Below are 24,627 nucleotides of genomic sequence, written 5' to 3'. Positions count from 1 at the left end.
AATTGTGTTCCTAAAATGAACGGGTACATTTCTAAAATATGAAAATAAGCTATTATTGACTTTATTTCAACAGATATCCTAACGATATGGATTTTGAGGTCTAGATTTTGAATAGATGCATCACTTTGACTTTTTTTGGATTTTTCGGTTGAATAGGTTCAGAGAACGATACCTCTTTCATTTTTTGGTGCACATATTTTAAGACCTAACTCCTCTGTGTTTTACTCAATATAAGAAATAAGATAATTTCCCAAAAGTAATAATTGAGCCCTTTCATTTGTTACGCCACATGACCATATTTTGTAAATAAAAATTTCTTAAATCCAACACGAAATGGCATAACTCGTTGCACGTGTAGCAGATCCCATATTCTTACTATATTTCAGGACGATAACTTGAGCCGTTTGGAAGTAATTTTTGTTTCACAGACGGACGGACAGACAGACATAGAACTGATTTTAATAAGGTTTTGTTTCACACATAGTACATAGTGCCACTCTGACTTCTGTGGCTGCGATATTCTGGCGTTGGCTTGATTTTTCCAAGGGGATGCGATGTTAGTTACGTACCGCTTGCTGGGAGCTACCATTAGTGCTGGCGGCTCATTTGATATGTCTATAGGCAAAGGACATAAATTACTCATCCTTGTTTGTTGTCCGTACTCTACCATCTACTTAGACTGCTATGATGGAAGGTAGCGGTCATTTAGTCGACGATGTTTCCTTGTCTGTTGCTCTAATGTGTTTCAAATTTCTTGTTGAAATGTGACCTCGTTTTCATATTATCCCTTGGTGCAGTAATTCGGAATACCGTCTAGATAGAATGTTAATTTTTCTTTAATTTAGGTAGATTTCCACTTAGTGGATATCCTTGGATATTGTGATTTCTATCCGTATCTGTACGTGAAGATCAAGAGTAGTCGATCACTGAAGGACCTAAAGGGATGCTGTTGAAACACAGGCAAACTAGTCTTTGAAGTTTGTGTAAGTCCTTGACTGTTGTGCTGAATTCGGTCCATTGGTAATCATGGCCTTTCTATTGCAGTGCAACATCCTGTAACATGTCTAACATCCTGCCCATTCAGAAGGCCAGGGTGTTGCAAATTAAGGCATTTTGTACCTCTGCATGCCATCTGTTTTCAAAAGCTCCTCCGACATCCAAAAACACACCCAGCGCTATTTCTTTAGTTTCTGTAGTATTGCATAATACATCCGTCAGTTTCGGTTCGCTGGAAAGCAAGTTGTTCTGAATGTAAGGAAATGCGCGTGTTGTTGTTTTGAGTGCAACCGGGTGAATAAATATGACTCTGGTCCGGTTCATATCCCAAAACTATTCTGCCCCCTACTGTCCTCATGAGATATTCTAAGGTGATTTCACCCACAACGGACGATTTCATTGGTTTAAAGGTTTCCAATGTCCATTTTGCTAGTTTGCGATTTTTATTTTTCCTACTTCTGTCTCTTATTGGGGTGTCAGACAGAATCAGTCAATTTCCCTTCGTGAGATGGGACCCTGTGAAATGAGTTTTGAAAAGCAAACGTACTCTGTTTTTCTTATTCTCGACATGTGTCCCATCTTTCTCCTTAAGATAGGCAGAGGGTATCCTCCTATCTTCGGCTACAGGTTCGTACAGCCTGGATGCTTCTCTGGTTGGTTCAATATTTTCCCAGAATTTCCTGAAGATCTTCCACTTTACTTTTTTAATCTTATTAGTATACGTTCCCAGTCCGTTGGACCTAGTTCCTTGTTTGTTTTGCCCGGTTCAAGAATTTTCGGACTTCTGTTCTCATTATGGCTAGGTTTCTCTTCCACAAGGATACCTCTCTTGATAATGTGACTGTCTTAGCTGCACAGCGGGCCTCATATGGATCAATGATGAGGTAATCCACCATTGTCTCCTTTATATCTGCACAAATCTGTGCTCCTGAGGTTTCTTACTCCTCTTTTTACATCAGAGTTGTTCTCAATATCGAATATTATTACACTTTGATCCGATATAGAGGGCCTAGCTGCCACACCATCACAACCGATAACAGCTACCACAATGAAATCCACGCACGGATATTGGCAGCCTACAGAGCCTATTTCAGCTTACAAAAACTGTTCTGCTCGAAACATCTCACAGAGTCAAAGCTCTTACTGCACAAGACAATGATCTTGCCAGGTCTCATGTGTTCCTCGGGGACTTAGGTTCTTAGCAGGAAAAATTGCGAACTCTTGGTTGCGTTTGTGTGTGGATGACTCCGTAGCCTACACAATGACGAAATCTATGAGCGATACGACGATCGGCTGGTTGTGGATAAAATCCGGCTCAACAGATTGCCGTGGGTGGGTCAGCTAATCCGTATGGGTGAAGATAATCCAGCCCGGAGAGCCTGTACGGGCAATATCTATGGATCAATAGGAAAAAAAGACGAGGCAGATCCTACCTCAGATTGAGGGATGGCGTAGGCCAGGACGCCAGACAGCTTTTAGGGATATCAAATTGGTGAATCACGGTGCAAAACCTGGATACCTGGAGTTTCTTATTAAGACAGTCCTATACTGGATACTGGTTGGTGCGCCGTTTATGATGATGATTCTCTGACACCTTCTAATTCTAAACCAGCCATTCCATAAGAGTATTCCCTAGATTGACGTCTAGTATCTCTTGCCTGATGCTGATCATGAATGTTAGCGCTTTCCTTACATTTTGTATTTACTCATTTCTGCAGTTGATGTTGATGCTTCGCCAGATACTATTCTGTAAGTTGGCAACGCATCCGAGGGGAAGCGGTAGCGCGTTCCTTTCGTAGAACTTCACCAAACTAACAACTAATTCCCGTGAGATCCAGATGTCGTTTCCGGAGGAGGCCCCCGACTTCTTCTCCTGCTTCCGATGCAACCTGGAAAGCTACGAGGTCTGCAGACAGGAATTCTGATGGACATATATACATATTTTAAATTGGGCTTCAGAATTATACAAGTCCTTTCGTTATAGGAATCTTACCTGCATACTTCCTCCTTGCAAAATACGAATCTGCCTCCGCTATATCCCCCCGCCAGCACTATTTCAATATTGTCTTTGTAAATTGCCCTTGCAATTACTGGAGACGCAGCTTTTGCGCGGTAGAGGTTTACCTGGGCTATTGGATCTAGTAACGCCTAGAGCTCTTCTCCAATATCAGAGTATCATCCTCCTCCTCCGACATAGCACTTCCCTTTGTCTCATTGTCCGCTTTGAGGTCGAGAAGACTCAGCCTAATTCGTCCAGCTTCTCCCCCTCAATGGGCAGCAGGTCAACTTCCCCGCTGGATCCTACTCTTTCGGCCTGTATGATCTCCACGATTCCTTCGGAGATCTCGGCAGGCTTTCTATCCATGTGTCCTCCATAGTATCTTTCTTCGGTTGCCCCGATCGTTAGGAATGCACCTTTGTCCTCCGCATTGCTTCTAAAGACTTTCCACAAGCGTGCTTAAAATAGACCAATTAAGAGGTCTAGATAATCCTCCGTCGCCATCGCTGCGGTTTTGGGAATGTAGACTGTCATCATGTGCGCCGCTTCCTTCCTTTTCACTTCGAAAATTATTTCGGCAGTATGACTAATTGGAAGTTTTTAGCGCACTTAAATCGCTAACGGCGTGCTTCCTGATTTTTACCTTCACCCCTGACCTATCCGGGATGTGATCCCCCTTGCATTCAGATTTGGCTTTCTTAGGAGCATTCCTCTCTTGTGGGATGATCTCCAGCATGCCTCTCTTCTTAAATTCGGCTGTTGAAGGCTCGTATAATAAGATGCGTTACGTGTTGTGGAAGTAGTATGATAGTATCATTTGGTGTTGGACCGGACCAATTGGGAACACATGTTCTTCCACAATTGTGGTCTGCGGGCATAAGAGAGTAATTACTACCACTTTCGAGCACGCTGCTCTCAAGAAAAAGGTGAATTAGCCTCTAATGAGTTGCCTCTGCCCTGGACGAAACTGTCAGTCACTTTTTTAGTAGTATTATTTTCGATAATTTTTGCCTGCAGCTAGGATGTACCTGCAATTTGTAAGATATCCATACAGTACTTAAATATTTGGAATATCTGCTGACATTGTTCGGAACATCTTAATAGCTGGGAAGAAAATCAAAGGTTTGAACCTCAAGAATTGAATCATTTCTTGAGAATCGTTCTCTAATCAATAAATATATGTATGAATACGGGTAGTATTGGAAAACAATTCGAAGTCAGTTTCCATGTGGTATCTACATATGTATAAGCTCTAAAATTGGAAATGTTGCATGGGTCAGTTTCTATCCAAAAGTCGTAAACCAGAAGCTGTTCAATCTTCTTGCAAATTTATTCATCGCCCTTCGTTATCTGAATTGAGTTTTGAGAATATCTTTCATCAAAGTTAGAGAACAAATATCAAAGGATTCCTGAGCTTTGTTCTCATCCGCCATTTTTCCTTCATGCTTGAGAGTTGCTACAAATTGAAGTACATTATCGGCAATAAAGTCTCCTTTCCATTCTGATTGGAATAATCCCGAGGGTCGATTTTGATTATCAGTTGGCAGTTTTGAATATTTTTAATCTCCCTTGAGACATGACCTTCTGAATTCTACGCTCAATGTTCCATCGAATATTTATGCGGGTGGCCATGTTCACATCGAATTTAAACCATTTTGGGGCCAACAGCATGGATTTCACGAATAAATATTATATGTTTCTGTAGCTAATGTACATACATTATCTGCTAAGTTCTGCTAAGTGTGATAGTGGATCGAATTATTTAAAGTAAATATCCTTTCCCGGATTTGTGAGTTAGTTAGAAAGTATAATCCAAAAACCATAATCGGCTCAGATTACCGAGTATAAATACATTAAAAATTTGTTCAACTAGTTGCCTTCAAGTAACAATTGAGCTGAATGAGTTAATATCGAATATTATTGACGTCATCAACTGTGGAACAATCGGTATCCGCCTGCCTTAATAAGGAACTCCAGACATCCCGATTTTGTGCCAAGGTCCGATTCGACTTCCCTAAAAGCTGTCTAGCGTCCTGGCCTACGCCATTGCTCCGTCTAAGACAGGCACGTCTTTTTTTACCATAGATATTGCCCTTATAGACTTTCTGGTCTGGATCATACTCACCCATATAGATTATGTGACCCGCCACAGCAACCTATTGAGCTCATTTATCCACAACTGCACCGTCATGTATCTCTCCTAAATTTCATCAGCGGATAAGCTACGGAATCGTCCATCCTCATGTAGAGGACCAAATATTCTTTGGAAGGATTCTTCCCCCGAACGCGGCCAGGAGTTCGAAAGTTTTCCTACTAAGAAACTAAGGAATTCATGAGAGCTGGCAAGATCGCTGTCTTGTACAGTAAGAGCTTTGACCCTATGCTGAGACGTTTCGAGTGGATCAGTTATTAGAAACTGAAACAGGCTCTGTTAGCTGCCAACAACCATGTGCGAATTTCATTATCGTAACTGTTATCGGTTGTGATTTTCGATCCTAGATAGGAGAAATTGTCAACGGTCTCAAAGTTTTGGTCTCCTATCTTTATTGTTCTCGTTTGACCAGTGCGATTCGTTGTTGCTGGTTCTTGGGTGTTGACATTACCATCATGTACGTCCTCTTGCCTTCATTAATATGCAGTGTAAGATCTCGGACCAATCGTCGCCTGCTCGATCTGGATGAAGGTTGACTGTGCATTTGGGGTTGTTTTTGCTATAAGGCTCTTATCTTAGACCGCTGTTGATGTTGAATGGTATTGAGAGTGATCCTGCTGCTTTTATCCAGCCTCAAACGTTATTCAGAGTCAGCTTAGTGTCAGTCTCATCAATTTGGGAGGGATACCGAATTCTCTCATGGCCGTGAGCAATTTTACCCTGGCTATACTATCATATGTCCGGATAGCTGAGGGGTTAGACCACAAGGCTGTCATACGGAAGGTCGCGGTTCAAACCTCATTGGTTGTAGTGGGATTTGTATCGTGATTCGACGTCGGATACCAGTCGACTCAGCTGTGAATGAGTACCTGAGTCATATCAGGGTAATAATATCGGGCGACCGCAATGCTGACCACATTGCCTTCTAGAGGCTATCCTGTAGTGTACCATTACGGTCTTGAAGGAAGTGCTCTAACACACTTCAAGGCCCTGATCCATTAAGGATTGTTGAGCCAACGATTATTATTATTACACTATCATATGCGGCGGTGAAAACATAGTGTAACTAATGACTATATTCCATCAATCTTTCCATCACTCGCCGCAGAGAGGAAATCTGTTCTGGAGGGCCTGGACCTTGATGTTCTGGGCGGAGAATATCTTATATATGGTACACAGTAAAGTAATACTTCTATGATTGCTGCACTGCGTAATATTTCCCTTTTCAAGGTTTTGTTGAAAATAACACCTTTTTTAAGTCAGTTTATTCTATTTCTGTCTTGATTTTTTTTTGAGCCGTTGGAAGTGGAAAGGTTAAAAACCCACCACTGGTTTCTACCATACGGTCATGTGAGACTTTCACTTACTAATACCATCGTTTGCCCCACAGAACTGCCATTTCGGTATTACGTCGTGGGGCAGGATCAAATCACCTTAATTATCTTTTCTACCGCCTGCGAGGTTATTTCAGAAGCTAGCGACGTCAATTTCAATCTCCATACTGTATACGGCGAACCTCGGACGACCCGTAATAGAACGTGTACGAAATCTCGAGAGCAGAGGAAGCGAAGACCTATAACCCCCGTCGGTTGAGAACCGTGGTAAAATGTTCTTTCCAACCCATCAGTTGCTCGTTATTGCGGATGAGAAGTTGGCCTTCACAGGGCCACCGGAAGTTTTGCAACGACATGCAAGTTCTTTCGTGATGTAGTATGCACTTCTGGAATCATCGTTCTGAGGTCTGTGGCATCTTCCTCTTGCCTAACCAGCGCAATAGCAAATTCCCTTTTGTAATGGCACACATTACATTGAACTTTCCACGATATCGCTCGGTATAAGTGATCGAACGTGTTACGCTAGCCATCACTCGAGCAGTTAAAAGAGGTTTTAATTTTCTGTCTTGATCAGTCCACTCCCACGATTCTGTATTCAGCCAGATCTTAAGACGCCTCTTCGAGACATGCATAGCAGTAAAGAAAAAAATCGTTTTCGAAGGCGACCCAATGCTCATCGATATTCGTAGGCGTGTTACGGCCCGCAATATAGTTTTCTCACTGTCGAGCGGAAACTAGATAAAACAAGTGTTTGATGGTGAACTTATGGGGTCGCAGTCTTCCAACCTTGCGAGAAGTAGCGTACGCGACACGCAAGTGAACGTAAGCGGTCATCAAATGGTGTGGTCAGCGTTTTTCTTGTTACTCGCATCCAGGAGACAATTCCTAAATCTACTGCTGATCGCAAAGTGGTTCATCTGATTTCTCGTACGGTGTTGGTCAGTGAGAATCCAATTGACCTTATGACAGACTTTGTGCTTGATCAATGTGCCATCAATGACGAGGCGATGGAAGCTGCTGAAATCCACAAATCTCGCTCCATTATCGTTACGGTCGCCAAGATCAATGGAGTTGATAGATCCCACCATGGCATTCAGAACGCCCATCACGTTCGCAATTTTGCTTTTAGGAAGTACGTAGAAAGCATCCTTTTCCACTATATCGGAAGTCCCCGTTGCCGGATAGCATTGTACAATTACAATGCTCGTTATCCTGGACCAGAATCTTGCAGTCAGAATAAAACAAGCGTGCCTTGCAGTGACCGTCAGAAACAACACGAAACCGCATCTGCTACTACTTGGCTTCCCAAAGTACAAAAGCACTTTGTCGCAACATCCAGAATGTCTAACTTATATTGTTTGAGTTTTCGCTCGAATAGAAGAAAGCGAGTATCCTGAGGACCCTTCGCCAGCATTGTCAAGTAGATTGCAGACATTGCAGAAACCAATCGTAGTTAATTTTCGATAACCAAAGGTCACTGACGTGAGATCAATCCCTATTCGAGCCATTGTTTACCTTTCAGCCAAAAACCTCTATCCCCTGAGGTACAACTTATTTTGTCATCTTTCAACAGCTCTGTCTTAACGACCGCTAAGCTGGGAATTGTTGTAAGTGCATCGCCATATGCACCAAGTTGCGTTCTCCTGGTTGATGTGACATCGTTATCCAGGTCGCCTAGCGTCTTCAAGGTATAGCCAAACCTCTTAATTAGTTTTCCACCTTGAGTACCACCGTTTACACTGTATCAAGTCCCTCATCTTTGATGTGGATTATTTTTTCTATACTGTGCGCAGTACCTTCGCCGCTACTATCAATACCTGATCGCTCATCTATTTGCACTGACTGGGGGAAAAGGTGGCATTTAAACACTTTACCTGAAAAGATTCTGGTTCGTTTTCTCCTCACCGTTGGTAGAGCTATCTACTCTGATGGCCAAGTAATCCATCAAAATCATCTCCATTCTCTAACGTTAATTTGGGTCTTTATTGTGTACTTTTGTTTGATATTTGCCGGAATTCAGGCACACGCTGACGTGCACGGACCACAGCCGTGGCAATCAGCTACCTTTCTGCCTCTCACTATTCCTGCGCTGCATATTAAGGCGTATATCGCCACTCATTCTTTTAACTCCTTAAACTATCACCTGCAAAAATTAGACAGTTTCGAAGAATTAGCTGCAACAACGCAAGTATTTCTCTTAGGTTAAGGTGTGCTGTCTATACTGAGCTATGGTTCACTCGTTTCAAGATTGCGGCCTTGCAAAATTTCAGAAAACATTCATCTCAACCAACCAGCCACAACCCTATTTCATGATCCCAGATAAGGGTCGCTATATCGTCCATGTGGAGACGAATATGTGCGATGTTACTATACCAGCTTGCATCAGTTTGCTTTTACACAAAATCCTAGAACCAACTTAATAACCAACTTAATAATATCTGACCAATTCAACCAGCGTCGAAAATGGAATCTCTAAAATCTTAAAATTCACTTTTTTCTATAATACATTAAACTTATATCTACGATTAGCAACCTCTCACTTTAATCCACTTTTTAGTCCCACACAATTTCCGGCCCACTCCATTCACACAATCACTCCAGTTAGGAAAGTGTAAATTCACCTCTCCTAATTTCGTGCCTTTTTTCTTTTCAGTAATAGAATACGAGTATACTCGGAGTATCTGCCTAAATCCTGTTCCATTACCTTGAATTTGAAAGTTTTTAAAATTCATTCGAGACGAAAGAAATCTGCAGACAAATGTCATTGAGGGTGAATCTAGGCTTTTCAGGGATTTCCAAATAAAAGGAAGGACACGGCATAGAAGATGGGGAGCCAAGAAAAAATATCCTCTCTTTTGTAAGTTTATTCATGGGAAATGTAACAATTTGGTTTCAATGAATGATTGAGGAGACCTTTTCAAAATGCGAAACCATAATTCAGTGGCATCACTACCTGTAAGATGTGAGTTTCCATAAGTTCCTTTTATATCCTCGAATCCTATTTTTATGATTGAGTGGCAAATAACACGTAAGCGAAACTTACATTCAAAAACGTTTCATTATTGTCGGAGGTTTGGGAAATATTGGGAGTTTTGTATGGCATCAACGGTGTTTGATGACAGAGCACGAAGATTATTTTGTATCTTAAGAAAAGCCAGAAGTTTGGATAATGCGCACTTACTTCCCTGGGAAACAGATTTTGATTGATTCTCACATGAAGTATCGTCAGCGGATTTGAACCAAAAATTCTGTCTATTCAAATATTATTCTTAATATTAAGTATTTAGAGAGCACGAGGCATTATCTTTACATTATCGTGTGAGTTGATACTAAAAACTGGGATATCGGTGATGAAAAACGTGGCCGATAACTGTATCAAAAGAACACCAAGCTATACTGAAAAAGTATAGGGAACAGCTATAGTTAGGTGAACATGCGGGAAATATCTAAAGTCCACCAAAATAGATAGCAAGTCGGAAACTGAAAGCTGGGCTGCAGGTTCGAAAGGTTTTATGATTTCCTTATATCAGAATATTCGAATGCACCACAATTACACCTAGTGTACTTTGCTCATAGCTCGTAGTGTACATGCATATTAGTTTATTCGCCTTCATATGATACTATTTTTTTTGTTATTTGTTTTTTTTTTTGGTTGGGGGAAATCCATCATGGATACGCATTAAGGACGCGCATGCCGGACTTTTACCGACTAAAACCTCCCGTATTTTCTCCACATTCTCCCCGCGGGACCGCCGTTCTAGTATTGCAGTCCAGTTTGTAACCTGTTCATGGAATAGCTGCTTCTGTTTTATGCGGTGTTAGTTGAATTAGCTTGACTTCTAGGCCTTCATTTAGCTTCTGCTTCATTTAGCCGTTGGTGTATCCGTTTCACTGCTCCAACTTCTGCATTCCAGCGGTATCCAATTTCACCATATAGATAACAAGATTTTCCACCATTAACGGGGACGCTAGCTCATTCTCGAGGTTTCATCTTGGACGTTCGAATCTTGGGCAGACGAAGAAAACGTATTCTGCATCTCCTGCTGGACCTTCACATGTAGGACAATCTGCCGTTTCAGACAAACCTAATCTATAGAGGTACTTTCCGTACCCATTATATCCGCTTAAGAATTGAGTCAATTCGTAACTCGTCGCGCTATGGTTTCGTGTAGTCCACACTCTTATGTTTGGAATTAGCCTGGTCCCATGATGTTTGCCATGCAGTCAATGTGACCTGATTCGCTCAGTTTGCTTGCTAAGGCTAGCTTTCTGCTTCTCGTACAAGCTGCTTGCTTCATCGGCTAAAACATCCATTGGAATTATCTCTGAAATTACGCAAGCTACCTCATTCGATGTTGTCCGATAGCTAGAGCATGTGTGAAGAACACTTAGCCGATTTGCAGCTTGAAACTGTCTGCGATTTTTCATAATTTTTATCGCAGATGCCCACACTGCTGCCGCATATAAAACAACAGAGCTGAAGCGACAAAAGTATCCCCTCCTTATTGGGGGATACGAACCCATGCGTACAAAGGATTGCTTAAACCTCACCAAAAAGAACCTCCGAATCATAGTGGGAATTCTCACTGGTCATTGTCGGCTGAACTATCACCTAGGGAAGCTAGGGATATCTACGGACACTACCTGCAGGTTTTGTGAGGAGGAGGACGAAACCTCTATGCACGTCCTGGGACAGTGTCCGGCACTTGTGCAAAGTAGGTCGATACATCTGGGAGAACACTTAATACCAGATGCAAAGCCGAAACATCTGGAAGTGGGGAACATACTAAAGTTCCTTACGGTTACAGGCCTGCTTGAGATACTATGATCAACAGATACACTAAAACCAGTAAAAGGGGCATAATAGTTCTTCAAGGACGCGGTGCGACTTTCCCTTAACAGAATAATAATAATCCCCTCCTCATTTTTAGCTTCATCTTCTGATCCGACAGTTCCCCTACCCAAATCGAACGACTCCGTCTCAAAGAACGCAGAATCCTACGTCACTATTTCAACACCTACAAAAACGAAGACCTTTCCAAATGCATCTCAAACCAGATCTTCTCCAAATACATCTAAAATTAGATCTTCTACGACTCCTGCCAAACGCCCCGCATCGACGCCGTCCTAACACGTCATGTCCTTAAATTCTTCAACAAATGTCTATCCCATCCCCATCCCTTTCTCTCCCAGACCATGCAGACTTTAAATCGAAAGTTACTCCTAGGTATTTAAGTGATGGCTGGGAGTGAACGTCGCTTCATAAAAAGTACCAGCTCTGTTTTCTGTCTGGCCAGCTTCAGTCTTCAAGCCAAGGCTTGATAGTACAGATAGCCTCAATCGCTATCTAGTGACGTTATGGTCACCCTAACGTCATCTGCGAATCCCACGACAACAGCCTGCTTAGGTATTGGGAGCCGTAGAACGCCATCATACATTATGTTCCATAGCAGAGGGTCAAGGACAGACCACTGTGGAACTCCTGCCGTTATATCGTAGGTCTTCGACCCTTCATCCGAATCGTGAAGTAATTTCCGCTGTCAGAAGTAGTCGAAGATTATACTTAGTATATAATTTGTCGTTTGTGTCACGATGAGCGCTTCGATAATACGGTCCCATCTGGTAGAATTGAATGCGTTTTTGATGTTAAGAGTCTACAATGCGCATTTTTTTTCTTCTTCAAAGGCTTTGCTGGCCAGTTCAAAAACCACTTTGGCGGCATCAGCCGCGGACCGAGCCTTCCGAAAGCCAAACTACCTGTCTGATAAATAACCGCCACTACCAATTATTTTATATAACCGGTTATATATTATCCGCTTGAGAACCTTCCCTATCGTATTCAGAAGACAGATAGGTCTGTAGGGTGTTGGGTCGCCTATCCGCCTGCCTGGCTTCAGGATCAACACAAGTTTTTATAATTTGCTCTCCCCGCCGAAAGATCGTTCTGTCAATATTTTTGTGAAAATTCTTGGTGCCATTCTCATTGCGAGTTTCAGCGCCTTGTTGGGGATACAATCAATATCGGGTACTGCATTATCCCGGACTCGTTTTACTGCGTCAGAACTTCGTCTGCAGTTACTGGGGGATATCTTCCGCCTTTAGTGAGATCGTAAGAAATGTAATTTCCGGATATTGGGGAACAGTGTCGAAACGATCTTTCGCAGCAAACTGGGACACAATAATAAAAGGATACTTTTACTGTCGACATTTCCGTCTTATACGCACTCAGAATCTGCCTCATTACAGTCGCTTGAAGCAATCATTCTTACTCTTCGTGATAGACCATTGCAACTTTTTACGCACGTTTTTATGCTCGAGGTACTGTTGTTCATATTCCGGCGTGTTTCTTCGGCATTGACTACGCCTTCAAGCATTTCGTGGGGCATTTCGCTATCTCAGCGTTCCATGAGTAGTTGGGATTCCGCTTTGAAGTGTGTTACATTTTGGCATGGAACATCACAAACCCGCTATACCTGTTGGGACAACTGCGACGTATCGTATCGTTCACATATGAGTCGATTTAGCAGGACTTATAGAGAAACGTCCCTTTTGTCTCCACAGGCAAACTTAAATATACTTGTGGAAAGCGCATATCACACTTTTTAGCCACTATGTTCTTGGTTTCAGAAGGACAGAACCAAATTAGGGATAGCCTTCACGGTCCATGAACCGCCTGGCTTGATGAGTTCAGGGGGTATCTCATCTCTTCCGGATACCTTATTTATTTTTTGACATTGCATTACTAACTCTATTTCTTCAAATTTTTGGGGTTCAGTGTTATAATTATATATGGTTGACATTCGTCCCTTGGTGGGGTATAACGCGTCAATCACACCTACGTGTCATCATCCGAGGTTACCTGCAATAAATTTTAGCTTCCCCCTGACTTCCTAAGACGTTCGCACACTTCCTCTACTGTTCTGCGCCAAGTGCCCTGGGGGCGACCCACAGGTCGGCCATCTTGGGAAAGTGAATTCATGGCGTAATCCGCAATACTATTGTCGCGGCCCTCCTTAAAGTGTGACTTATCTACTGCCACTTCCGTGCTTCGACCACGGTGCTTACGAGTGCCAGGCCTGTGCGCCAACCAAGTTCTTCGTTTGAGATCATGTCAGGCCAGCGTAATCCGACGATATGACGCACACAGGTATTCACGAAAGCTTAGGGCTCTCGGGTAACAGTGGACTTCACTTTCCATTCGCTACTCCCATATAGCAACACAGAAAGAACACTAGCACAGAACAATCTCACCTTGATCTTGGTGTTAAGATAAGTCCATTTCCAGATTCCAGACAGGGCAGCGAAAGTGGATCTAGCGCTGTTAATGCTTGAGGCATCATCCAGCTCGTTGCCACCGTCGACAAAAACTACGCTTCCTAGATATACAAATTGACCGACGTCTTCGATGCTCTGTCCATTAATGCAGATGGGGAGTGTGCGATAATTCCTCAGACTGAGAAGCTTGCATTTGTTGATGTTTATCTTCAGTCCAACTCTATTTGCCTTTGTTTCCAAATCCAGACCCATTTGACCAAGTTCCATGATCCAGCGAGAGAGCCAACAGATATTACGCAGATGATATCTGTCAGGCTGTTTGAGGAAAGATGCCATTGTCCATTGAACTCCGCCACATCCTTCAGAAAAGGCAACGTTTATAACGTCACTGGTAACGAGAAGAAATAATATCGTTGACAGGATGTTGATGTCAATGCAGAAGAATCCAGATCGGGAACCGATCAGGCTTTCGAGGTGTTGTTTGATGCGTTAGGATTATTTTTGCTATAATATTTACAAGGGCAGGAAAGGTGCAGATACCTCTTCAATTTTTACACCCTTCTTGGAAATCTTAAGATTAACCTCTTGTTCCACTCTCTGGGGAAAGTTTCGGATTGTCAGTTTTTTCGTACCACTGGTAGTAGCAGATCTTCAGTAACTTCAAGTGGATGGACTTTTTGCGCTGGTCTCCGATACATTTTGAAAGGCTGCAGTCGCTGATGGCGTTTGGTCGCAGGTAAAAGTGGGCTTAAAGTTTGTTTCTGGTTAGGGAGAGTGGAATGACCCGTCAGACTTAGAACCTTGGTTTTGTTCGTGTTTATCTTTAGTCCAGCTCTACCTGCCTTTTTTCCCAAATCCACAGCCATCTGGCCAAGATCCATGATCCAGTGAGAGAAGCAAAAAGATGCCATCAGCATAGTCAGGGTATGTCAGGAAAGATGTCATCATCCACTGAACTCGTCCACTTCCTCCGGACAAGGCAGCATGAACAACGTCACTGATAACAAGAGGAAATAATATCGATGACAAAATGTCATCCTGCCGCACCCCGGTTCGAACCTCAAATTTCTTTGAAATTTTACTTCGGCGCAGTATTTGATTTTTCCGATCTGATAATAGCTAATAGTTTCTCTTGAATGTCCCTTCTGCGTTAAGTACCCCAGATACACTCCCTGCTCACGCAATCGGAAGCTTCCACGAAACTGATGAATAGCAAGGGTAACGAAGACCTGAACTCAGCGCACTGTTCCAAAATGATCTGTAGGGTGTTGATGTGGTCAACGCCGTAGAATATGGAGCGAAAATCAGCCTGCTCTCTGATGCCTTGACGATAATCCACACCTTTCACTCTCTTGGAAAGTCTCAAGATTTCCGTACGAATGGAATGGCACATTGATGGCCAAAATAATTTATAATTTTGCTTAGAGGAACAGTCCGTATCTGGATGTTATGATGACCACAAAAGGAGGAATCTCGTCGGATGTGATACGGCTTAGAGCCGTGGGAAATTGTTCTTTCCGTCTCTTCAGTTGTTCATCATCATAGAAGAGAAGTCGACCATTCACGTCCTCACAGGAACATCGAATGATTTTTGTAATGCGGTATACATTTCAGAAATCTTTGCGATTTGCAGCGTCTTTCGCTTCCCTGACCAGCGCAATTGTGTCATGATATAATAACAGAAAATTCATTAACAATTAACATAGTAAATCATAGTAAAAAGTTCATTAGTCATCAACATAGTGAACGTAGTAAGCAATCATCAACATGCGATTCATATGACATTCCCATCGTTGTTTCAGTCGAAGTGGAACCTTACTCTCTTTTATATATTTTTGCTAAAAGAAACGACCGTACTGGAATCTAAATCCGCAAAATAATAGAAATGCACAATGACCCATGCACTTGAAAATATGTAAACATCGGTTCAAAAATTTGTAATTTAAGTATAGAGCCTTAGCCAGGTAAGAAATCATTTTTTAAGTTGTATTTAAGAAGACACATCAACAAGTAAAGTCACATTCACTTCGCCTCAACAAATCGAACGACTCCGTCTCAAGGGCGCAAAATCCTACGCCACTGTTCAAACATCGAAAAGAACGAAGACTGCTCCAAATACATCTCCAACCAGATCCTCTACGACTCCTGTCAAACGCCCCGCATTGACGCCGTTCTAGCCTTTCATACCCTAAAATTCCTTGACAAATGCCTATCCCATCCAAATCCACTTATCTCCCAGACCATGCAGATCGAGATCGTCGAAGAGAATCTTCTACGAACTCATCTGTTCTTTCAAATCCTTCTATCTCTCCAGTCCCGAAACCTCCTTTTGGACCCTAACGGTAGAGTATTCTTCTACAACGGCATCTACTTCTCATCCCAGTTTTCGAAACCCACCCATCCTCAGCGCTACTCCTAGCTTCCTTTCCCAAACCCCTCCCATATGCTCCCCATCCCAGTCCACATCCTAGCTCCTTCACCCGCCCGCCCGTTTTTATATAAAAATGAACGCTCGCTCCAGTTGACAAGACTTCGGGTAGTAGAAAACACCCTTTACAATAGTAAATTATCTGTTGCCACAGTGTACTTTACGCTGAATTCCTCCGGACTTCGCTCGGAATCGAAGTTCGAGCGCATCACCCCTGCCATCACCCGAAGTGGCTTCTACGATTTCGCAGTCAGCCAGATCTTATGACGCTCCTTGGTGACGTGGCCGACGAACTGTGGAGCACCCGAAAAAAAAGAACATTTTTATGGCGGCCCAATGCTCATCAATATTTTAAGCGGGTTATTCAGTACATCTGCCGTTCTATCAGCAATGTAGCTCTTCCACTGTCGAGCGACAACTGGGTCATATACCCGGTCGATATTGAAATTTGGGGGTTGCAGCCCCTCAACGCTGCGAGAACGCAACACGGAAGAGAACGTAAGCGACTATCAGATGGTGATCCCTTTCGAAGCCGATGTCGGTGCCTCTCTTATTACGTACATTCAAGAGACAACTCCTAAATCTACTGCTGATCACAAAGTGATCGATCTGATTGCTCGTATGGCATCAGTCACTTGAACCCCAACTGACCTTATGCGAGACTCTGTGCTCGAACAATGGGTAACCAATGACAAAGCGGTGAAAGTTGTAGAAATCTACGAGCCACCCCCATTACCATTACGGTCGTCAAGACCGTGTTTCCCCATCACATGTCCGAAAAAGGTGTTGTCAGAGCCCACTTTAGTATTCAGATCATCCATCGTGACCATCATGTCATCTTTAGGAATTTTCCCCTGAACTGCATGTACTTGCTCGTAGAAAGCATCCTTCTCCACTACATCAGAAGTCTCCGTTGGTGCATAGTACTGTATAATTAAGATGTTTCTTAATCTGGACTGGAATCTTGCAGTCAGAGGTTTGTTAGAAAGCAGTTTGGGCAGCCGTCAGCCCAAAATGGCCAGCTTATATCGTTATAATCTCCGCTGGAGTTGAAGAAAGCGAGCATTCTGAGGGTCCTCGCTACCATTATCGAGGAGCGTGCGTACATTCTAGAAACCAATCATAGCCTGTTTTCGATAGCCAAAGATCGTTGCCAAGAGGTCAGTTTCTATCCAAAATTTGCTAGCCCACGAATTTCTATCCTTTTTAGTGGTCTCTTACGACAAGCAAGGACGACTTTGAGTGTATTCTATGATATGATAGCATTACTCGATCAAAACTAAGATAAAATACAAATACAAATGGAATTATTCAAAAACGTAAAAACTTGGGTACTATGTGAACTTCTTTCAGATATTTGTAATCAGAGGTTTAACTTTAGGTAAAACAGGTTTAGGACAATTTCTTTCATAATCAAAGTCTGTCTTTCTGTGCATGAAAAGCATATCTATGTGTATATAATTTGGAAAGCACTTGCATGGAAAGACTTTATTTTTAGTTGCTCTTAAGGACTTCCGATTAAATCCGATTTGCAAGATACAAGTACATGTACTTCTGCTATACGAGTATTTTCGTCTCTCACATTTTTATCCTCCTTTCTTGCAGGCGCTTCATTGGACAGACGTAGTGGAAAGTTGATTGAGTCCAAACCGAAAGTTTTATATGAGCAAATGCCAGTGACATATATTTACGCCATTAACACGACAGCTGGCAAGGATCCGAAACTCTATGAGTGTCCGATTTATCGGAAGCCCCAACGCACAGATCAGAAATACGTTGGATCCATCGACTTCGAAACGGATTTCAACCCTCGACATTGGACCTTGCGTGGTGTTGCACTACTTTGCGATATCAAATAAATAGATGGCAACTGTCGACAGCTACAGGTGGATGATACGAAGGAGTGGAAGTTCATTTGCTTTAGTCTAATCCCCATGAAACCGCAGGAGTTGATTTTAGGAAATCCTAAATGTTTCAAGAATTAATAGTGAATCTGACCAGTTTTGCAGATTACAGCAAATTGGTTTTTAGGATTTAAAATGTTGAGAGAATTCACAGAGGGCAAACGCCGGTTTACTTATTAAATCCTTAGAATTTCTCGCAAATACAGCACTTGAAGCACTTGTTATGGTAGAATATGCAACTTGTTTTGTGGGAATTTATTGGTTTTTCGATCCTAACTGGTGAGTGTTTTCAGTTTCAATATTGTTTTCTTATTTTTATTGTATTTATATTTACTTGATGTTATCTAACATTCGTGAAGTTGACTACAAGGGCAACTATAAAAAATCTGAGCTTGGGGAATGCTTATTGGGTAGCATCTCGATCTCCTACAATTTTAAATTTCTAAAGAATTTTTTACATGCAAGCCGGATTAAGAATTCTAAAAAGTAGGTTTTTTGAATGTAAGACATCTATCAAATTTTCTTCTTTCAATTCTGCAATTGATCCTTAGGGGCAAGCAAACTCGAAAAAGGGCATAATTACTCAGCCGAACCCAATAACCTACGCATTTTAATGGGGTTAATAGCATGCAATACTATTGGGTTGGGGAAAAAGAAATGTCGTATTTGTGATCGAAATTTGACGCTTCATTCAACATACTTCGAATTATCCGATTTAAGTCAAATATGCGCCGTTTCGTTCGCAAATTTGTTGCCATTTAGAAGGCAACTTCATTATCCACCTTTTATAATCCCCTCCTCCTTATTTGCAAAAACTCAGACAGCCAGTTTTCGCAAGCCTCTTTTGAGACCAATTTAGTAGCACCAAGAACGTTTTGCATGGACCGGAAGAGATGGTAATCACTTGGTGCCGGTCCGGACTATACGGTGGGTGCGATAGAATATCCCATCCGGCCCCCGTAGGTCATCAAAGATGTGTGAGGCCGAGCGTTGTCCTGGTGGAATACAAAACCATTCCTATTGACCAATTCTGGCCGCTTCAGGTCAATCGCCTGCTTGAAACGGTCGAGTTGGTCGCATTAGTGGACTGAATTGAGGGTCTGGCCATAGTTGAGTAGCTTATAGTGGATGATTCCCTTCCAATCCCGCCAAACACACAGCAACGCCTTCCTGGCCGTCAATCCGGGCTTGGCGATGGTTTGGGTAGGCTCGCCACGCTTCGCTTGAGATTGATATCCACTTTTCATCACCAGTCACCATCCGCTTCAAAAATGGGTCGAATTCGTTCCGTTTCAGCAGTGCATCCCAGGTGTTGATTCGATCCATGAAATTTTTGGGTCAACTCGCGTGGCACCCAAACATCCAGCTTTTTTTGGAATACAATCTTCTGCAAATGGCTCCAAACGGTTTTATGGTCCTTACCCAGTTCCTGGCCAATCGAATGAATGCTCACATGCCGGTCGACTTGGATGATTTCGACGGTTTTATCGGTTTCTACGACAATTGGCCTACCATTACGGGGTGTATCCTCGACATAGGCTATACCAGAACGAAATCGATCGAACCAACGCTGTGCTGTGCGAATCGTTACAGTATCGGGCCCATACAATTTTTTGACGAATCTATGACGAATTTCTTGCTTGGTGGACTCTATTTTTGACGCGCTATAACTTGAGACTGAAACGTACGTCACAACACTGTCAAAGAGGCACTTGTAGCACAGATTATCGTCTTCAAATCGCCGCATAATATGATCCGATGCGATAAGTACAACACAATATATGTTTAAGTGTCGCCATCTATTCGCAAAATACGACATTTCTTTTTCCCCAATCCTAGATATATAACAGAGTTCAGTATCTTGTTGCAGAACAAGTGATTTAAATCCAAAACAAAAAAAAGCAAAAATCACTTTTCCATACGATGAAAACTGCATATAAAGTGGGAAACCTAATAGAATCCGCTGGTTAGGAGTTACGGCGAGTATGTTTCTTTTTGAGGGTTTGTGTAAAACAAAACCTTTTTAAAATCACTTTCCTGTCTGTCTTTCTGAGCACTTCGACCGTATTACACCGTTATATTTGATACCCTCGTCTACCGGCATATCTCAAATTCGTTTGAGTATCACATCGAAAGCTTTAATTTTTTGTGAAGAGCTACCTCTTCAACACAGCCAGTAAAATATATCCTAGAAGCAATCGCGGTGTTCTCTGTATAGTGTCGCTGGATAGGTGCTATCCATGTCAGGTGTTTCGAAGGGACTCAAAAGAGCAGTAGCTCTTGCTTTTTCACCGGTAACCACCGCTCTCGCAGTGTTCCAACGATTTGCAGAAATCGCTAATTCAGTCCTTTTTCCTTCTGTGTTCTCGACTGTTCCCACTGATGTGCTGGCAAGAGAGTCTATTCTGACTCAACTAGTTTGTGAAAGAATCCTCAGATTTTCTAAGAGCGACCAACTTTGCCGACCCATTCCTTTTAACGTGCCTCTTTCTCCTTCCAGTTCTTCATAGTATCTTCTAATGGAGTCTCGTGAAGAACTTCTTTGCAAGCCTCTTATACACGCTGTGAGTTCATGATATTTTATCCAATCTTCATTCTTCTTCCATCTTACCAGGGAATTGTTTTACCGCGTTTGGTGGTGCAGTATTTCTCATGTCCCGATCCATAAAGGATATAATCTCAGATTCAGGTAAAGCGTTCTTCTCTTTTCTGTTTAGTGCCTTCTCTGTTCGTGGTACAGGTATCGACCTAATTTCGTTTTTCTTTCTTCCGGTTCTTCTGTTTACTGTGTTGGATAAGGTACTAACAGGTATGGTTTGACCAGTATGACCATTGTGGAGAAATGCACTGAAGATGTTGTAATTGACTCTGTTTTGTATGCAAGACCCTTATTGTCTTCCACTGTCCAAATAAAAATGAAAATAGAATTTCTTGGTTCAGTTCGAACACAAAGCCAAATTTCCTGATCTATTCTTGTTGCCATTCTTGAGCTTTACTCACCAGCGTCCCAGATCAAAGTCCAGTTTCGGCTCACCAAGCATGGAGATGATTTTTCCTGAGCTGGCCGTTAGAATTAATAGTTGGAATTACTTACCGGTGCCACTTTGCATTCAAAATAGAGGAGCCTATCACGAAAACTCTTATTACTAAATCTCTGTTTCCGTCCAGAGTCCAATTTTTTTTCCACAGGCGCTCCCGTGTGATGGTAAATTATCCCTCTGATATTTTGTTTTCCTTAGAGGAAACTCATAGGGCAGCAGTTACAAATGAGGTTGTTTCTCTTTTTCTTTTGCATGGAAAATACGAGCTTCATTGAGATCTGTCTTTTTCTCGACACACCGGTCATATTTCTCCTGGAAAAGATGGAAATAGGTCCTAATGCAAGCATAACACAACGGTGCTAACTACAGATGCTTCTTGTACGCATTATCGCCAAAGGAAGAGTATGCTGCGTTTGTGGTTCCCGTCGAGTTTGCCAGCTTGGCCTCACTTTTGACCGAAGGTTTCGCTTGGTTGCGGCTAATTTCTCTGGATATTGCCACACTTAGTAGTGTAGTAACGTTCATGTACCTATTTCCAAAAAGTTTCGCCTACTCCGGCAGCATGTCCCTCTACCACCGGGTGGAGGCTTTATCAGGTTCATAGTGTCCGGTGCGCCTGGATCCAAACTGGTATCAAGCCAGTTGCATTAACATCACTAGATTCTCTTCCTTCCGGCTTTCTTGGTAAGGGTGAAAGAGAGGGTTTAATAGGCAGGATTTAGCTGGTGGCCCTCCCACTATTAGTGGCTGAAGTTTTCTGCCGGTTTCTGGTTCCTCCTTTCATGAGAGTTGCTGTATTTCTGCTTTCCGGCTAATTGCGTCGTAAGTACCAGGTGCGCACTCTCCATTGAAGTGGAGAGCATGTTTTTCACAGATTTCTCCGATGCGGAGTATGAATGTGGCGAGGCCTCCAAAATCCGTTCGTCTTCCGCAATTTGATTGTTCGTAGTTGCGGAGCGGTTGGACCCAGAATCTGTCATTTCTTACCGCTTGGAGTATGAATATTCCTAGATTCCATATACAAGTTTGGACGCGCTTAGTGAAGCGAACTGCTGCAGGCAACTCTACCACAACGCCAACATTCTTGGGTACGCAATAAACGTCGAGCAACGAAATACAACAGGCTCTACATTCTCATCTATGTTAACGCATTTTAGTCAATCGTCGAGACCAATAACGTAAAGACGCGAGGCTTCATTTTCCTGGTTACCTATGCTCCTGGTTGCTTCTGCTGAATTTTTCGGGTAAGCAAGACTTGCTGGAGTATATCTGATTCTGTTCTATGATCAGTAAGCGATAAGTCAGCATTTTTCAACCAACAATTGATTTCCCATATTACTTCGTTTGCGTAAATTTGAACAGCACCAAAGGGTTCTATTAAGATTACTACCCTAATATCACCTGCGAAACCAGCGGCTGTCTTTCGGTTAGGGAGTTGTAGTGTCAATACTTCATTATAGTTATTATAATTATTCACAGTTGTCTAGATGGCTCAGTGGTTAGAGCGCTAGGCCCTCGTAGCAGAAGGTCTGTGTTCAATCACGAGCGAACGCAATGCTGACCACATTGCCTCCTACAGTGTATTGTAGTTTACCGTTTCGGGCTTGAATGGAGTTCCCTAACACACTTCATAGCGCTGATCCGACTGGTTTGTCGCACTAACCATTATTATTATTATTCAAAAATAGTGCCTTATGGGTACCGCGAGTTGTCGAAAATATTTTTGGTCCATCAGCTGAGTCGCAATACAATTGTTTCCCCTAGAGGAATTTGGATAACAGTATATGCTACGTATTCTGGAACCTCTAGTTTGGTTACTGCCTCGATAGTCTGGTTCCATTTTTCAGAATTGAACGTCTTCTTTACATCAGGGTTACTAGCCAGGCCAATTGTTATATTGGTTATATCAATGACGTTCCCTTGCGGACTTCAAACCGCAAGGTGGTCTTCGTTTCCGTTCAAATAATTTAACAGACATATCGGCCTATATATGGTTTACTCGTCTTCGGAATGGGGATTAGCTTTTGTAACTGTCATTGAGTTGGGAATTCTCTTCCTTCAAGATATTCGATAACGCATAGTTTGCTAAGACCCTCTCCGAAAGCAAATCTTACCCCACTCGATTGGATTGCGATCTTTCTGCATACTGGGCTTTTATTGCTTCCTGTAATGTCCTATTATCACTCCAACATATTAGCCGACTTAAAGGAGGACGATATGATTCCCAATGCTAATTTCTTTTAAAGTGCATTATGCTTATAAGCATTGCTCTTTTTCCTTGGGTTTCAGTACAATCTTATTTTGTAACTACGACCAATGCCATCTTTGACGTTATTACTCGCAGTTAGCATGGTTTGTGAACATTTAGTATATTGTCGTTCTTGATATTTGACAATAATTAGCGTAGTTCGGGGCCCTGTGAGATACCCGTGCAGATAATGTTCTCCTTGAGTCCTTCGTCAGTGTTCTACCAGATCTCATTAGCCGGCAACAAAAGCCACGAAATAATTAGAAGTGCCAATTGATGGTGGAATCCTTCCAATTTGGATCCAATTAGCCAAATTCAATGCATTTCTGACATTCAAATTAAGGTCGTTGCACAATTCAGAGAACATGTGCAGCCCTGGTTCTACCGCCAGCTTGGGCTTTATTAGGTTTCACTTTCCAGCACTAGCGAATGACAACTAAACCAGATTGTCTACTGCATATATTTATGCATATCATCTTCGTTGGCTAGTAATATGTACTATTGGGCAAAACCCAAAAATAAACTAGACTTTCTTGGGTTTTTACTGGCCATCAACCATGGCGAACGTCGGGGAACCGGCTGCCGAAGAAAATTTTTGAACTGTCAAAATAAGACCTGAAATACTATAGCAGCTATACACATATACACCGCATAGCATATATAACAGAAGCTGCCTCGTGTAATACTGTATTACGACTTCACCAGACTAATTTGTGACAGAGATTTCTGTAATTCTTATTTTGGAAGGGGGTGAACGACCTATTCAAAGTAGCGGTCGTATTAACATTATTTTTTCGTTCCGGTTGACATCTACTTCAGTTCCAGGTATTTAGCGCTCATAGCGTTGTGACTATTATTTAAAACCCTTTTTCATTTCATACGCCATCGATTTGATGTCCTGCCGCACTTCTAAGCATTGTGTCTCTTATCATCATCCCTTCTTCACCGAAAGGCCTATGTTTGCGTACTTTCGTCAAGTACCGTGGGGATAGGACCGTGGGCAGCAGGCTGGGTGATTGACGAATGGTTGAAGGGCAAGCGTATTGCGATAGTCAAGCTGCATTCAGGGCGTTGAACAAGTTCAAAAATCGTTCGTGATTGTAAAAACCGATTGAGTCCTATTTCTAGATTTAGTTCGGTCGACTCTCGGTGTGACTCCCACCACTCTTCCCTTGACGGATCTTAGTGCGTTTTTGTTAATATACTACAAACTAGTTTTTTATCTTTTTTTTCTTTGGCTATTTCTTTGG

The 24,627-nt window shown here is 42.3% G+C and overlaps 1 protein-coding gene across 2 annotated transcripts in view; it reads left to right on the top strand.

Moving 5' to 3' along the window:
* LOC119660242 (dynein heavy chain 5, axonemal) overlaps positions 1 to 18,834 on the top strand; it is a 207,522-nt gene extending 188,688 nt beyond the window's left edge. Inside the window, exon 37 of one of the 2 annotated variants that reach the window (XM_038068695.1) lies at positions 17,790 to 18,834. In XM_038068695.1, the coding sequence (XP_037924623.1) occupies positions 17,790 to 18,043 (254 nt within the window). In that variant the 3' untranslated portion in view covers positions 18,044 to 18,834. The remainder of the gene's footprint in view (positions 1 to 17,789) is intronic. The other variant, XM_038068696.1, reaches the window with a different exon arrangement.
* Positions 18,835 to 24,627: the final 5,793 nt, after the last annotated feature.

This window comes from Hermetia illucens, chromosome 6 (assembly GCF_905115235.1).
Source record: "Hermetia illucens chromosome 6, iHerIll2.2.curated.20191125, whole genome shotgun sequence".
NCBI classification, from domain to species: domain Eukaryota; kingdom Metazoa; phylum Arthropoda; class Insecta; order Diptera; family Stratiomyidae; genus Hermetia; species Hermetia illucens.
This window is presented reverse-complemented; position numbering and strand designations above follow the sequence as displayed.